The sequence below is a fragment of the Symphalangus syndactylus genome, chromosome 4 (assembly GCF_028878055.3).
Source record: "Symphalangus syndactylus isolate Jambi chromosome 4, NHGRI_mSymSyn1-v2.1_pri, whole genome shotgun sequence".
Classification (NCBI taxonomy): Eukaryota; Metazoa; Chordata; class Mammalia; order Primates; family Hylobatidae; genus Symphalangus; species Symphalangus syndactylus.
The window spans coordinates 53,542,178-53,559,711 of record NC_072426.2 but is presented as its reverse complement, the minus strand read 5'-3'; the positions used below and the strand labels follow the sequence as shown (position 1 = coordinate 53,559,711).

Below are 17,534 nucleotides of genomic sequence, written 5' to 3'. Positions count from 1 at the left end.
TTCTAAGAATTCTGATATATCAGCCATGGCAGGCAGATTGAGGGGTCACCCTTCTGAAATACAATAAAAACAGGACCTGCAAGACTTTAAACTTAATATTCCATTTGAGCAATATTCTTTGGATGCACACTAGAATTAGGATTGAAGGAATCTTTCTTTTATCAGAATTTACTGAAGTATCTCAGAAGTTTTGTGACCCCAGAAAAAAAAAATCAAAATTCCCAATTCTTTTTTTTTTTTAAAGATGAATTCTCATACTGGCGCCCCAGCTGGAGTGCAATGGTGTGATCTCAGCTCACTACAACCTCCGCCTCCCGGGTTCAAGCAATTCTCCTGCCTCAGCCTCCCTAGTAGCTGGGATTACAGGTGCCTGCCACCACGCCCGGCTAATTTTTTATATTTTTTAGTAGAGACAGGATTTCACTATGTTGGCCAGGCTGGTCTCAAACTCCTGACCTCGTGATCTGCTCGTCTCAGCCTCCCAAAGTGCTGGATTCCCAATTCTTACTTTCAGTCATCAAATAAATGGGTCTGCAGGATAAGCAAGTCCCTATATACTGTTACTAGGTGATGGATAAGTGATTAAGAAAAATAGCTGAAAGTCTTAAAAAGAAAAACTCTCATTGTAAGAAAACAATACTAAATATCTCAAAGCTCATTCCTGCATCATTCTGTATTAGAAAGAGGGAAAAGAGAATAGTCTTTAGGCCAATAAGACCCTTCATTACAGATCATTATTTAAAGCACTCTATTGTTGTGATTATTATTTTTAAAAGGTGGAAATCAACTAGTCCAACTGCCACCACTCTTCCAATTTTAGACGACAATCTAAAATTGTCATCCAGAAGTGCAGTGTTTTAAACAACTGAAGGTTAGCTGCTTAAACATCAACAGGCTCTGGATTCAGACAATATCTCCTACCTCTTAATTTTGTATAATAGATAGCAAACATTTTGTGAAGTAAATTGGATTCTTAATGAGATTGAGATTTTAACCCAGTAAAATAAATATTGAAGAAAATAGGTAATTTGACATGCAAAAATAGCTAATATATGTGTTAAAGTGTGTTATTTGAGTAACTAATATTTCCCAATATGATTATTAAATTTAAGAAATCCACTTTAGGTAATTCATTTTATTTAAAAGGGAAAATATTTCGATTTGCTTTTATTTAAATAGAATGAACATATACACTTAGAAAATAAGCCAATTATTTTCTAATTTAGCATAATTTAAGAGAAAATTATTCCAATGAGAAAATGGTCCCAACTGCATTGAGGGAAAAATTACTCAGATTCCTGGCTAGGGTGTAATTGGAAAAGGAAATGACTGCTACATGGCAGAAAGGGAGTGTTGCTAAACTCTGTTTTCCTGACTCACTGTGACAAAGACATCCTCAGCAAGGTAGGAAAACCTGGACTGGCATTGTCTGCGCTAATTTCAGACATTGCCTTAAGATTCGTACATGTTTTAAAATATTGCCAATGCCTCACGATATCAGTGATAAGATTTCCCCTCAGTGTCTTTACACTTTGTTTTTTCTTACTATACCTAAAATAACGAGGGGCTATTAGAGTTTAAGGTTTCCTCCCATTTTCTACAATATTCATGAAGTCCAATAATTGAAAGTAAAACCAGGAAGAAAAAGTGTTCTTTAGGAAAAGCTGTCATCTCAATTATCACCATCCAGTTCTCAGCAAGGGACTGATGGAGATTTAGAATCTGGAGGTTGGGTTCAAGTCCCTTTTTATCAACGTGGGCAATTAAATTTGTTTACATCTCAGCTTTCTCATCTTTAATATAGCAAAAATAATATCTTGCTCACAGGTGGGCCAAGAATGTTAAATGAGATAATGAGGATGAAGGCTTTTAAAAATGTCATAAATATTTGGTTACAGAAGTAAAACCTCATATATAAATCTCTCTGTAAGCTTGAAAAGCTACTGCACAAATACAAAGTATTGCCATATTATTATTATGAACACTACTAATAAAAATAATAAATAAGAATAAAAGCAAAAGAAAAAAATAATTTTCTCCTACGCTGAAATGCCCTAGACAGTTAGCAAATCTATGGATCCGTTTTCTTCTTCCTGGAAGGACCTGGGGAATGACTGTCTGCCTATTTATGCAAACCAGGAGGAAGCCGGCTGAGAATCTCTTCCTTCTTATTCTAGAGAAGTGACCCTTGTTCATGGCTCTTGGGGACTTGCGTAACCCATGCACCCTTGCGCATCGGTCGTTGCTCAGTAGTGAGTCGATTTTAATAAAACGGTAGGTTTTCTACAGGAAATCTCCCCGCCCCCTTGCTTTTACTTGGATCCTCTGGGCTCGAGGACCCGGGGCCGCCCACCTCCTCCCGCAGCAGTCGGTCCCGGGTCAGGTCGCGCTGCCTGTCGTCCTCTCTCTGCCTGTCGTCCTCCGTCTGCCTCTGATGCGGCTCCTTCTCCCGCGTGCTGAGGAATCTTTCTGCGGCGTCCAGTTTCGTCTTCAGCTCTGCTACCTGAGGAGGTCGTTCACAGACAGCTGCAGATACCTTCTCTGAAACTCACAAGCCCCTGGATTTATTCCCAGGCTAGGAACTTTGGACAGAAACGCCCCACCCCAGGACGTCCCCTAAGGAGAGGTTCTAGTTCCCACCGTCCCTAACACAGATCGGGATACTCGAGTTTCAAAGGGAGCTTGGCCTTGCACCAAAGCAGCCTTCTTTTCTCCAAACCACCCCTACTTCAGAGGGGATAAAAGACTTAGACCATACCCAGGGGATTCTGTAGGTTTGTCATTCTATTCTCAACTCTCCAGGTGAGCCTAGCCTGGTCTGGAAAAGGCAATGAGGGGCAGCAGGTTAAGTAGAATATGCCTACACCAGAGAAAAACAGACATGGCCTTTATTTATCAGTAATTTGCAGCACTTGACCTCCTACTAGGCGCCAAATCACTCTGATGACAGAGTGGCAGGTCCTCAAAGTGGCCACAGTCCAGAGAGAGAATCTTAGAGATGGGTGCGTCTTCCAAGATGGAGATTATAGCCATCACTAATACTGTCTTCACACACCTGCAAGCCGTTCGAGAAAGCAGCTTAAGCGTTCTCTCCCGGATCATCATCTTTAACATTTATAGACCCGGACTGCCCCAGCAGGGATATTGCAAGGCTGCCTGACCATTGCCTGGTGCAGCGGGAACATTATCCTGCACCTTCTAAATTCAATACTTCTGGGTAACAAAATGAGGAAGAAAGGAACAATGCTGCTGTATTATAATACTCATGGTCAAGTTTCTTAATACTGAATTATTTAGGGGAAAGTATTTTCTGTTTTTATCTCTTTTTGAAGATAGAATAATTTTAAATTATAAATTGTCTTTTATGTATTAAAGGAGGTTTTCTTCCAAAAGCTCCTTTCTCACCAGAGCTTCTTGAGAGCAAATATGCTTTAGATGGAAGAGGAGGTTGCCCCATTTTTACTCACATTTTCGCTGTTACCACCATTTGTTTCTCTATTTGTGGAAAATAGCTCATGCTAGCTAATTAAAGAATTAGGGCTCACCTGGCGTAAACAGTACGGACTTTAAACCATATCTCACCTCACATATAACTTTGTGTATTTGTGGCTTCTAGTGACAAAGGTAAGGCTGGGATACTCTGTGAGCCATGATAAATGTGCACAAGAACTCTTGAGACATCACTGGGGGCCATTTTTGCACCTTTCTTCAGCTATTGCTCAAGACAACTCACTGATACCGTTCATTAATCTTCAGTGCCATGAGACCAATACTATACTTAGCACCCTCCCCATCATTTTCCAACAGATGGCTATCCACAAAGCTCTTTGTAGCTGAAATGAATGAGACTCTTCACACAATTGGCCCCACCAGGATAATGGATTTAAAGAAAATACCAAATAGAGAGAGGTATTTACCTTTCTTTCATATAACTCTTTCATACTTCTAAATTGCTGATCCCATTGCTGGTTAACTTCCAGGAGCTGAAATTATTAAAATTTGGTGAATCAACAAAGAATTTCTGCCCATTTGGAAATTTGGTCAAAAAGAAATTACTTTCTGAGCTTATTAAGATTTTAGAAGTCATGGATGAAGACAATATTTTTTCCATCAAGTTCTGATTGGGCTGGGATGATTAAATTGAATGCACTCTCACCTTTTCATAACTGGTTCGTATATGAAAAACTATTGGCCGGGTGCGGTGGCTCACACCTGTAATCCCACCACTCTGGGAGGCCATGGCAGGTGGGATCACTTGAGGTCAAGAGTTCATGACCAGCCTGCCCAACATGGTGACATCCCGTCTCTACTAAAAATACAAAAATTAGCCAGACTTGGTGGCATGCACCTGTAGTCCCAGCTACTCGGGAGGCTGAGGCAGGAGAATCACCTGAACCCAGGAGGCGGAGGTTGCCGTGAGCCGAGATTGTGCCACTTCACTCCATCCTGGGCGACAGAGTGAGACTCCATCTCATGGAAAGAAAAGAAAAGAAAAAAAAGAAGGAAAGAAAAGAAAGAAAAGAAAAGAAAAAAAAGAAAAGAAAAGAAAAGAAAAGAAAAGAAAAGAAAAGAAAAGAAAAGAAAAAAACGATTAAGTCTTAGGTATATCTTGACAAGTCAGCTGAACAGTTTATCAGTAACTTTTAACTTTTTTTAGTTATTTGAATTTTCATTTTCTTTGTTTAATCCAATCACAATCTGATAAAAATTTAAAAGTATTGATGATTGTCTGTAAGATTTCTTAATGCATGAAGGTTCTTTTCCCAAACTTTTTCGTATTTTTCTATGTGCTTACACTGATTATAATGAAATATTTTTTCCAGCTCTTTTAAAGCAGAATTTATGCTAACAAAGCCTAAGATCCATTAACTGATCATGATTTTCTTGCAATAATGTGTTTTAAAAGATTAACACATGATTTATAATAAATACTCAACAAATAGATAATATCACCATTTTGAAAATATAGATTTTCAAGAAATTATACTTTTGTCGTAAGACAATATTTAGATGCATTTTAGGCTACAAATAATTTAAAGATCTTAAAACTATCTGCTAATTAGAAGACAGAAGAAATGCTGTAATATGTGGTTAGCTTTTTTAGGGGGAAGTTTGTAGTTTTCTGCATTAAGAGAAATTCCAACACTTATTTATATGGAACAGACACTGAGAAGATAGTCGTAATGACTAAAAAGTAGCGAAACTTTCTCCTAATTAAAAAGCAAACTACTGAATCCAGAGTGGCAGTTACTAGGTAACTCTTATGCTGAAAATACATATCATTATTTAGTATGAAACTGTATAATATTATTATATCGGAAGTTACTCTGTTGGCATTTTAGGGATTCCCATGTGTATACTATAGTAACATTACTCTGCCATAGTTCAGTAATTTTCCAGAAGGTCACAATATTCTTCAAGTATCAAAGAATAGCAGAAGACACCATAGAAGAGAACATGAAAGATGTAGTACACAGAATGAATTAGAAAAGGAATTACAGGCTGGGCATGGTGGCTAACTCCTGTAATTCCAGCACTTTGGGAGGCTGAGGTGGGCAGATCGCTTGAGGACAAGAGTTCAAGACCCACCTGGCCAAAATGGCAAAACCCCACCTCTACTAAAAATACAAATATTAGCTGGACATGGTCATGCACACCTGTAATCCCAGCTACTTGGGAGGCTGAGGCACAAGAATCACTTGAACCCTGGAGGCGGAGGCTGCAGTGAGCTGAGATCGTGCCACTGCACTCCAGCCTGGGTGACAGAGCAACACTGTCTCAAAAAAAAAAAAAAAAGGAATTACAAAATTGACAGTATACAGAGTGCTAAAATTGTTATACTTTTAACTACTTCCTCTGTCAAGAAGAGTAAACAGGTTCTAACATTCATTAAGCTCAGAAAAATAAAACTCAAAATAATACCCATTAATTCCCAGGAACATTTTAGAAACAAACTTTACTTATGATAATGCTTTTTAACTCCCATGTGTTTGGATGCTCAATTCATGAAGTCATAGCACCTAAATCAACTATACTTAAAGACTTTTCAAGTAACTCAAGAAACCTTGAGTTTCAAGGTGTGTCAAGTTGCAAGGCATAAAGGGTAAAGGTCATAAGGCACAAAAGATAAAGGCATAAAGGATAAAGTCACTTGGTCTGTGTGGAGGAAACATCTAAGTTTTGAGAAAATTAGGATTATATTACCAGACTTATGACTTTTTCATTTTTCATTCGTCACTGCGCAGACACTGAGACAAGTATGAGACATACAAGTGAATAAGAAAAAAGCATTTGCTCTCAAAATAGTGCAGTCCAGTATCTTAAAGATAAATACTGTGACCTGATAACAAAAATAAAAGGCACAAGGATAATACATTATTTTATCCTCAGTATTAATCCATGGCACCTGTGGCTTCAGTGAATATTTCTAAGTTACCTCTTTCCTCTGTTTTTCCAAACACCTTATCTTTTGTTCAAGAGAATTCGTCAAGTTCTTTCTTGTTGATGATTCAGCACACTTAAAAAAAAAAAAAAGAAGAAGAAGAAGATTGAAACAAAGCTGTTTACAAAATAAACAGAAGTATTGTTCCTCACAAACCCCATGCATTTGGCCAACTCTCCTGTTGCAATTTATAAAAATACTTGATTCTAGCAGTAATAATCCTTACACCCTAAGTCCTTCATAGTGGCTGATGGATGAATCAGCTTCATATTATGTTTTAGAATACTTTATATAAATTAGTTACCAAAATAATTCTTTAATAAATTATAAATATATCTGTATACTATAACAGGTAAGTCAGAGATTAAAATTTTATGAATTTGGATTTCAATCCTTTTCCAAAAAAATGACAATTCAGAAATCAGGTAAGTTTCATGGATCTATTTTAGGTATTTTTATAGTAAACATTTCAAAAAAGTCATTTTGGTACTCTGCCCATGAACATGTATGTGAGTAATATTCTGAAAAGTAGACCCAGTAAAAGTCAGAGGAAGGACAAAATCATAGAGAATAAAGACAAACACACACAGCTATTACTGTGTAATTACTGTGTAATTTTAGCCAGCTCCTTAAATAAAGTCACTAGGTTACTAGTTTAGATTAATAATAAATTACTGGCATAATGAAAAGTTTACCAGCTTTCTTTTCAGTTATTTTTTTTCAGGAGTGAGAGTATTCATTTAAAGATAACACAAACGCTGTGGAAGCTGTCTACCATCTGCCTAAATCAACTAAGAACAACATTTACTTAAATAAAGGACTGGATCCTCTATAATAATTCAATAGTCTTATTACTATCTCATCTTAGAGTCATATAAGGAATACGATGAATCGGGTGATGAGAGTAGTTCCTACATCTGTAATCAGTTTCAGGCTTAATAGTTACTGTGGACCACTAAATTGCTTAAAGTTATTCGTGAACAATTAAGAAATATTTTCAAAACATGTTGTTGGTCTTTGCCAGAAATACCCAGGGTGAAACCCTCCATCAAACATTGTTGGCAATTCCAGTATGGAGATGACACTAACGTGATGGGGCTCAAGAATCAGATGGTAGAAGACCAGCTAGGAGGTGAAGTCTCAGTAGGCTAGGGGCTTAATGTTTGATGCACACCAGACTTCTGAGACTCAGGAGGCGGGTGTGGATCTGTCTGTCCAGTGCCTCTCATCTATAGCCTGGACCAGCTATTTCTTAGGGTGAACTACTGAAGGCTTTTGTATGACCTGTGTCAGGAAAGACTCTGGCCAGACCCTTTGCCATAGTCCATTTGTAATGTATTTCCACGTGGCACAGGTATCTCCACTTTTGCCCAGGCTCTCATGTGGCTCAGAATTATTCTCCCTACTGCCACTCTTCTTTGCCATCACAGAAGATATTTCAAGATGTAGCCCTAAGCTTCTCCTTCTAATCAATACCATGAGAGCTCATATTGGAACATTGTCACAGGCTTACAGGAATATGTTCTTAAATATCTGATTTTTTATTACTCTCTTCATTAAATTGCCATTTATATCATCACCAAAAAAAAAAGAAATGTGTACAGGAAATTGTTCTTTTTCATGGGATTTCAAGCACGTTTTTTCATCAGAAATTGTTTACAAAACTGTATTTTCTATCTTTTCTCTGTTTCTTTATGTTTCAGCATTTTAGGGTTTGATGGTATTTTAAGTAAGCATAGATGCTCTCATTTCCTTAGCTTCTTCCTATTTAGACCTATGTTACAATTAAGACCACATTTAAAAAGAGACAGTCTTCTGTGGGTCAATAAATTCTGAATGATTATATTTGCTCTTGACCTCAAGAAGCTGGTCTGGCTGAGCACCAAAAGTGACACTGAAACCCAAGTGTCAAGTATGTTGGGGCCCATAATTGGACCTTCTTCTTTTGGGGAAGACTTCCAAGAAACTGGACCCATTCTGGGTTAGAACAGACTAACTAGTAAGCATCCTTGATCTGGAAAATGCTGTGAGCCAACCCTACTTAGTGTATCTTGAGGTCATCAGCAAAGTAACGGCACAGCAAGACTGGATTTTGGAACAGTGGTTCTCACCACAAAAGCACATCAAAGTCACCGTTAAGCTTGCTAAACATAGAGCATCCTGAACAATGGATCAGAATTTCTAGAAGAGCAGCCAAGTCACCTCTATTTCTAATACACTTCCTAGGTAATCTTGACTCATACTAAAGTTCAACATATTCCCATTCTAGGGAATAAATTATGGGTCCTCAAAAATGGCTCCTCTCTGTTTGTGATGTAGACAAAAATCTGTGACTGGCAAGCATCTGTATGTCCCTGCCCTTGGGATCCCAGATGTGGAACAATGAGACGGTATGCTTTTCGTTTGTTTCCCCATAAACAATTTTCTCTGGAAGAAAATTATAATACATTTCACCCTTGATTTTTCTTTTATAAATAAAAATTACTGAAAATCTAGATACCAAATCTGCAAGAGGCTCTATTTGTAACTGCAGGAGCACTAGTTTTTGAAATTCACGAGTAATATTTAGTTATAAGTGGGGGAGGATAGGAGGGAGGAAAGATAGAAAACATAGTGACAAGGAATGGCATGTAAGTTACAAATGTATCACCAGAGCTGTCTCTGGAGATTAATCAACATTTTGTTATAGTTCATATGTCTCAGGTTTCTATAAAATAAAGCGAAATTAATCAAATACAAAGGTTTTGGGGACATTTTCATTAGTATTTACTTTGCAGTTGCTAATGAAGGCATCTGATTTGCAGTAACTACAAAGATTTTCAGTCATTGCTTCTAGTAAGGGCTGCTTACAGAACAGTTATTCCCTATAAATAATTTCCTATAATTATTCCCTGTAAAGTAGAATTTGTGTTCAAAGCATCTGGGCACTTCTTTCTCTATGATAACATCCTTACCAATGTATATTCAAGGTCTGATGCTACTAAATTAAAAACTTAAATGAATAGAAGTTTCCATTTAGTTTCCCATTATACCTTGGTTACCTGTAAAAGAAAACTAGAAAATATTTGAATTCATTCATTCAATTAGCAGTAGTCTCTGTTGCTGAACAAAATCTGTGATACCAATTGTAAATATATAAAAATGTTACTACAGATACTCTATTGTTACAATATGTTCCATTTCTACCCACACCAATATAGTATTCTTTTTAGATTTTATATAGAACAAAAATCAAGGACAAAATAAGGAACCCACAGAATTGGAAGGCTGAAAGGAATTTAAGCCCAGTGGGTTAAAAGCAATGTACTGGTTACTTAGATATTTTTTCTATGTTACATAATACTGGTTAAAAATATAGAGCAAATCTTGGCTAAAGAAAGCAAACTAGCCATTTCTGTTCTTGCTAATAAGTGCACAATTAACCACTAGAAATGCCATCAATGCTAGATGTGATCAACTCATCTCCTAGAAATATGTTCTTACCTCTTTATGCCCCGTAGAACTTTCTGCAGCAGTCATTCTAGATGTGCCCTGTACAAAATGTGCCATGGAAGCTGTTTTTCCTGGAGTCTTGGAAAGCAGAAAGAAAAAGAGGGGAAAAAAGTCTCTTACAATATATTTTAGGGTGAGAGTAAGTATACAAAATTTAAAAAACACACATCACCATTAACTCATAATAGAAAATAACAGCAATAGGGTTTCATTAAACATGAACAGAAGTGACTGTGGATAGGAATTACACAGAATAAAGTTATAAGCACTGCAACTGGGATTTTAACTTTTCTTCGCTTCCAAATAGGGATTTCCCAGGATGTCTCAAATAGTCAGGCTGTGACTAAGACCTGGGGCAGATTAGCCTTGCTATGGTATGTAAATCGTCATTCTTCCTTTACTGGCAGTTTCTCCCACTGGAGGAGGAAGTTCTCCACCACAGAAAGCCTGGGCAATCCAAGTGTTTCCTCAGTAGCCTAACTGTTATAAATGCATTGTATTTCCCAGAGCAATTAGGTAACTGTTGACTTTTTGACAGCTCGGTTTCCCTAAAGGCGGGATTTTCTGGCAATGCCTTCTAAATGTGAGTATAGCTTGGTAGAACTTAATGAGTCATACATAATTCATAATAAATAATACTATAAGTGCCACTAATCCTTATAGAAATAAAAAGGAAAATAATTCATTGTAAAGAAAATGGGCATTGTTTGCAAATCTAATCTTTTATATTGGCAGAAAGGTTAAACTCGCCTCTCAAGTTTAAGACTGTCTTTTCTATAAATCAAGTCCAGATTGTCTCCATGACTCATTTGAAGTGAAATCTTCTCATGGAGAATCATTTTAGTTTTAATTAGTTAACTGCTGTCATTTTAGGAGACTTGAGGTAATGGAGCACTACTGGGTAGTACAGATAAAAGCATGGAAATGGCAGATACTTGCAGCAACATAAATGGACTGCGATGGAACAGAAGACCTCATTTCGGACTTGGAACAAAAAAAAGAGGCAAGGAATACAAAAAAGGAAAGAATGTGTAACTAAAAAGAGAAAAGAGAAAATCATTTAACTTCATTAACCTGCCTATGAGATATTCACATATATTTAATTCAAAGGTTTGATTCTCCAGATGGTGTCTAGAGTTTGGAGAGTCTATTTTGAAATGCAAAGGCCAAACAGGGGCTGTTCTCCTCTTTTTATTCTATGACAAACTTAATCTGACAAAAGATATCCCTTACTGGCAAGGCATGGTGGCTCACGCCTGTAATCTCAGCACTTTGGGAGGCCAAGATGGGCAGATCACCTGAGGTCAAGAGTTTGAGACCAGCCTAGCCAACATGATGAAACCCACTAAAAGTACAAAAATTAGCAGGGCGTGGTGGCAGGCACCTGTAATCCCAGCTACTCGGGAGGTTAAGGCAGGAGAATTTCTTGAACCCGGGAGGCAGAGGTTGCAGTGAGCTTAGATCATGCCACTGTACTCCAGCTTGAGCGACAGAGCAAGATTCCTTCTTCAAAAAAAAAAAAAAAGATATCTCTTGCCGAGCAAAGAAAGAATTAGCTCCATAAAACAAAAGAATAGTGTGTGTTTTGGGGGATCATCAGTTAATACTTCAATATATTAACTTATAAGATCTTAGAAAGCACCAAAGGATAAAGCCTAAAACTCCTAAAATTCAAAAGGGAGTGATTGAGTGTCCCACATTTGGCCCTCCCATTTCTCCTGAATATCTCCCCCTACTCTCCAACTCTCCCCTGTGCTCCAACCATCCTGACTGACCTCCCTCTCCTGAAATGAGTGAGGTGGTTCTACCCCCCCTGAGCTCTGTGCATGCTGTTCTTGCCACCTCAGATGTCTCCTCTCTGGGCCCTCCATCCAGCCTTGTGACCGGGAAAACCTAGAGTCAATGCCTCTCTTTCCTTCTGATCTTCTCTTGACCTCCTCTAGTCAGCTAAGAAGAGCACTTCACCATGCATTACGATTACATATTTCCATGTTCCTGTGTTCATCTCTGTGTCCACGCACCCAGGCACTGAGCTGTCTGGCACACAACAGGCGTTCATTTTGCTACATGAATAAATGAATGAATATCTATATAATGATATACCAAATCAATGAACTTTTTGCTAGTTTGTGTGTGTGTGTGTGTGTGTGTGTGTTTACTTTCTTCTGGTTTCTTGTTATGTTTGGGTCTACGCTTGAGCGAAAGGGAGTGACGATGCTTTAAGGCAAAATCCAAAAATACAGGTAGGAATCAAATTGTTCATTCAGGATTCTGAAAGTAAGACTTATAACTCACATAAGATCTGACTTTAGAGTATAAAAGCAGAACTGACACTTTATCAGCACTAAAATCTGCTCATCAGAAAAGAAAAAGAAAACTCTACTGTAAAAATATTTTTCTTCTGAAACATACCATGCACATACACACTCCATAGTTCTATATAGTTTAAGGTTCTCTTCAGCTTTAACTTTGTATTTGGTAGTAATAAACTAGGGATGTGGTAACATTGACCTAGAAAAGTGGGTGGGAAGAACACTTTCTTGCCAGGAAATGTACCATCCTTGGCAATGTGCCTCTTGAATCTCCCCTGTAAAATATCCTGATGCACATACATTGTTAGGTGCGACGGCTTCTATTAAATGGAAATTCTATACCTTTGCATCTTTCATTACAATTCCTTTGCCTCTTCTACTATGCAGATAAACAACAAACAGATTTTCTATTAGCTCAAGAGAGCCATATGGTTATTTATGAATAAGAAATAACTCTTCTGAAGAACCACAAGTTTGGTTTCAGAAAAATGAGACTTTCAATAGGCCATCCCTAAGAATTAATTGGGTCTTTTCTGTTACATATGCTCTGTTCACTTCACCTCCATCCCTCTCACATTGTGCCACATATTTTAAGAGTCTGGCATTTAGTCAAGCTTTATTTCATGAGAAGTCTCACTAGCTGAAATCACTTTCAGAGAAACAGAGGTGTCATTCCATGTTTCCAAATCTGTTGTGAAGAGTCTTCATTTCTGAAGTCACTAAAATATTATACAGAGGAAAGAAAATTAAAATTAAAATTAACAAAAGGAAATGTGGTAAAGGAACAAGGACTACCAGTCACTGGTCTATAACCATCATTCTAGTGGACAATAATTATCTTAAAATTAGTCCAAGAGGAGAACACCATATTTCTATAAGTTATTGGAGGCATTCTTTGGCAGGTAAAAGAAACATGCCTTTTTCCTTTTTATGCTTTTACAATGGGAGCTGAGAAACCTTCGTTTCCTGAATCTATTTGCATGAATTTTTAAGTGTATATGCTATGTAGGTAGGAAAGAGAGGATTATTAATGACTAAAAGATCTAGCTCTAGAATTAGATTATCTGGACCCACAGCTTGGCTCTGCCACTCACCGCTTGTGCCTTTGGTCATCTAAGATGCTTAAGGTCTCTAAGGCTCAATTTCCATTTTATACAATGGGATAGTAATAGTATCCTTCTCCTAGGGTTGCTATCTGAGCTTATATAGTAATAACAATTTGGTTTTAAAGATAGGACCATCAATCAAATTATTTATGAAACAAATAATATGACAAAAGGAAAGGGAAATCCACAATTTATGCATCACTCACCCTGTACTTGACATTGTGTGGGTTCCAAAGGAAAACAAAAGCAAAAATTCCCTGCTTATGATGAAATGTACACACACATACATACGTGTGTGTGGCTGTGCGTATGTCAATATATATATATATGTATTTGAAAAACTAAACAGTAAATGAAAACCAGGAAATGAATCATAGAGACAATAAGGCCTGTAAGAATTCAGAGGAGAGAGTGCTCATTCTCACCTTTAATAGCTATGGAAAGAGTCAGAGTTTCTGCTGGGCCTTGAAGGGTAGATAGGATTTTGATAGAGAGTGAAAGCTGAGCTATAAATGCTGTAAAGGGAGCAAAGTAAGAAACAGAATACAATTGGGCAAACCTAATTATGAAGGATTCTGACAAATCCAGTTTACCTAGAGTAGGGTCCATGTGGTATTTTCAAAGTTTATTTGGATGAAATCATAAAAGATTTTAATTTCAGATTAAGAAATGTTGACCTTATAGGCCATATGGAGTTACTAAAGACCTTTGGGCAAAGGAATTACATGATCAAAGTGGTTTTTAAATTGGTTTTAGTTCTTCATATATTAAATGGGAGAGATTGGAAACTGCAATGCAGTTAATATACATTAGCAAAAGTAATATTCAAAATATTTATTTTAACAGCTTGTGACAATCAGAATATTTAGCAATCAGTTCACCAGGGGCACTAGGAATGAACCATATTCCTGGACTCGAGACTCCTGTATTAATTGCTTAATTGTCATCTCTGCTTGTATGCATAATAGTTACCTCCTTCTTCACCTGACCTGTTTGATCATGATAGCTTAGTTTATGATTTTCCCTGCAAAACTTGCCTTCCCTGTTACAATTAATAACACCTTTTATTCTCCAGATCAAAAATCTTGGAATCATACTTGACTCTTCTTTCTCTTACATCCTGTATCCAATCTATCTGAACATTTTGTAGGCTTTCTGAAAATATATCCAGACAGGGAAGTAGCACATTGCCACAAAAGCCTGGAGACTTCTCAGTTTAATAAGCAAGTGGCAAGGTGAAATAAACTTACCATTTTTTTCTTTCTTTTTTTTTGTTTTTTGTTTTGTTTTGTTTTGTTTTGTTTTTGCTTTTTGAGACAGAGTCTCGCTCTGTTGCCCAGGCTGGAGTGCAGTAGCACAATCTCGCCTTACTGCAACCTCCGCCTCCTGGGTTCAAGCAATTCTTATGCCTCAGCCTCCCGAGTAGCAGGGATTACAGGCAGGCACCACCACGCCTGGCTAATTTTTTTTGTAGAGACAGGGTTTCACCATATTGGCCAGGCTGTTCTCGAACTCCTGACCTTGTGATCCACCTACCTCGGCCTCCCAAAGTGCTGGGATTACAGGCATAAGCCAACATGCCTGGCCTTTTTCTTTCTTTCTTTTTTTTTTTTTTTTTTTAAAGAGACAGAGTTACATTCTGTAGTACAGGCTAGAGTGCAGTGGTGCAATCATAGCTCACTGTAACCTCCAACTCCTGGGGTCAAGCAATCCAGCTGCCTCAGCCTCTTGAGTAGCTACAGGTGTGTACCACCACGTCTGGCTATTTTTATCTTTTAAATTTTTGTAGAGATGTGGTCTCACTATATTGCCCACACTGGTCTTGTACTCCTGGCCTTGAATGATCCTCCCACCACAGCTTTTCAAAAAAAAAATGCCTTTTAATAACTTTTTCAAAATGAGGACTTTAATATTTGCTTCCTGATTTTATTCATAGGAACATTTTTAAGAGCGTGTCCAGCAGTGACCGATCTCTGACTGTGTGTCAAACCTAGTTCCACCACTTGCTAGTTATGTGACCTTGGGCAAGATGATTGACATTTTTGCACTGACACCAACTCACCATCATCTCTTAGCTGGAGTACTGCAATAACCTAAGGGTTTCCCTGCTTCTATTTTTGCTTCTACTCTCCCCTCCCCATTATTAACACAGGGGTCATTGTGAGGCTTTTAAAATGTCATTTCATGTCATTCCTCTGCTCAGAACCTTTCAGTGGTTTCCCATGTCACTCAGAGTGAAAGCAGAACTCTTTATGGTGGCAAGGTCCTGCACAATCTAGCCCAGGCCTCTCTGACCTCGTTCTCGGTATCCTTCCGTTAGTCCATTCTGCACCATGTCCTGACCACACTGTTGCCCCTTGATAGTTCTCTCTTGCCTCGAACTATCTTTTTCCTAGATGTCCACATGGTACATCCCCTCACCTTTGACAGGTAATGGTGTAAGTGACATCTGTTTATTGAGTCTTTACTTGGCCTCCCAATTTAAAATTGCTCTCCACCCCAGCACTTTCCATTCACCTTTCCTGCTTTATTTTTCCATAGCACTAAATTTTTTTCTTCTTTTTGTTGATTGCCTCCCAACACTAGGTTGTAAACTCCATGATAGCAACTTTCGTGTGTTGTGTTCACTCTGTGTTTCTCAAGCCCAAGGTAGTGCCATTTTAGTGCCTGTGCATGTTCATGTGGGACTCAGACACATACAAATTGCCTTCCTTACCCCAAAACAAATGTATAATGTTCCCAAATCATACATCTTCTCAAGAGATTATATGGGATGTAAAGATCAGAAACTTCAACTTTTTGGCTTCCAACTAGTAAATCACCTCTCTTTGATCCCCCAAACCTGGTTTTGAACTAGCAGAGTCAGGGGATGGGGTGTCACAGATTCCATAGCCTCTTGGAGGATATACGCTTGTGCCCCTCCTGGTTGGAACTCTGAAACAACGCTCCTATGCAATATAGTGAGGTTGTTTGGAGTCTGTCTTGATTATACACTTTTAGTTTTTAGGGCACATCAGATACATAAGAAGGCAAATTGGCTTTTGTTGACCAGTCTGCAGACTCTATAAAACTGCAGACTTCATGAAATCCATGTTTAAAGATTTCTGAGTGCCCCACAAAGCAGTAAACAATCTGACCCACCTTGACCATCAGCTCCTCTGTGAAGGCTCCCCTGGTCCTCCAGAGTGGAGTTAGCTACTTCCTTCTTTATGATCTCATGGTGCTTTGTGAAGCATCAACTCTAGCACTTATTGTAAAGCAGTTGTTAATTTGATGTACCTTTCGCCTCTGAGATGCTATAAACTTCTTGAAGATGAGGTCGATATTTATCATTTTAGCCTTAGGAACTACCACAGTACCTTCAAGGTACAGAGTAGTATAATACATTTTTATTGAATGAGTCCGTTTATGTATGAATCTATTGTACAAGATTCATCATAGCACACCCCTGCTTTTCAGAACACAGTCCAGAACACACAATGACCACAGAGATACAGAAAGTTATAGGCTTTGCCTCCAAACCAGAAATGATCAGTAGGACGGTTAACACATGTTTAAAGAGCTGGCCTGTTTCCATGTATTTTCTTTTTATTCATTTTATAGGCAAATATTTTAATTTATCCTATTTTGGTTACATGATCAATATTCTTTAGCCTTCATACAAATTCCTCTTAAAATTTTTTACTTGATTTTGATTAATATTTAATAAATAAATAATATAAATAATTAGATATGCTATGGGAAAATTTTTAAAAGGCAGAACTGTTGTCTTTAATGATATTTTCCACATTTTCATGGTGCTTTCTAAGATCTTATAAGTTAATATATTGAAGTATTAACTGATGATCCCCCAAAACACACTCTATTCTTTTGTCTAATGTAGCTAATTCTTTCTTTGCTCGGTAAGAGATACCTTTTTTTTTTTTTAAAGAAGCAATCTTGCCCTGTCGCTCAAGCTGGAGTGCAGTGGCATGATCTGAGCTCACTGCAACCTCTGCCTCCCGGGTTCAAGAAATTCTCCTGCCTTAGCCTCCCGAGTAGCTGAGATTACAGGTGCCTGCCACCACGCCCTACTAATTTTTGTACTTTTAGTGGGTTTCGTCATGTTGGCTAGGCTGGTCTCAAGCTCTTGACCTCAGGTGATCTGCCCATCTCGGCCTCCCAAAGTGCTGAGATTACAGG

General features: G+C 37.9%; 1 protein-coding gene across 4 annotated transcripts in view; it reads right to left on the bottom strand.

Moving 5' to 3' along the window:
• The window catches only part of TNIP3 (TNFAIP3 interacting protein 3), a 98,174-nt gene that overhangs the window by 23,940 nt on the left and 56,700 nt on the right, over positions 1-17,534 (bottom strand). For all 4 annotated transcript variants that reach the window (XM_055273952.2, XM_055273953.2, XM_063637942.1 and 1 more), the window contains 4 exons: positions 9,926-10,012; positions 6,437-6,517; positions 3,918-3,983; positions 2,354-2,503 (listed from right to left, as the gene is read on the bottom strand). In XM_055273952.2, coding sequence (XP_055129927.1) covers positions 2,354-2,503; positions 3,918-3,983; positions 6,437-6,517; positions 9,926-10,012 — 384 coding nt within the window. The remainder of the gene's footprint in view (positions 1-2,353; positions 2,504-3,917; positions 3,984-6,436; positions 6,518-9,925; positions 10,013-17,534) is intronic.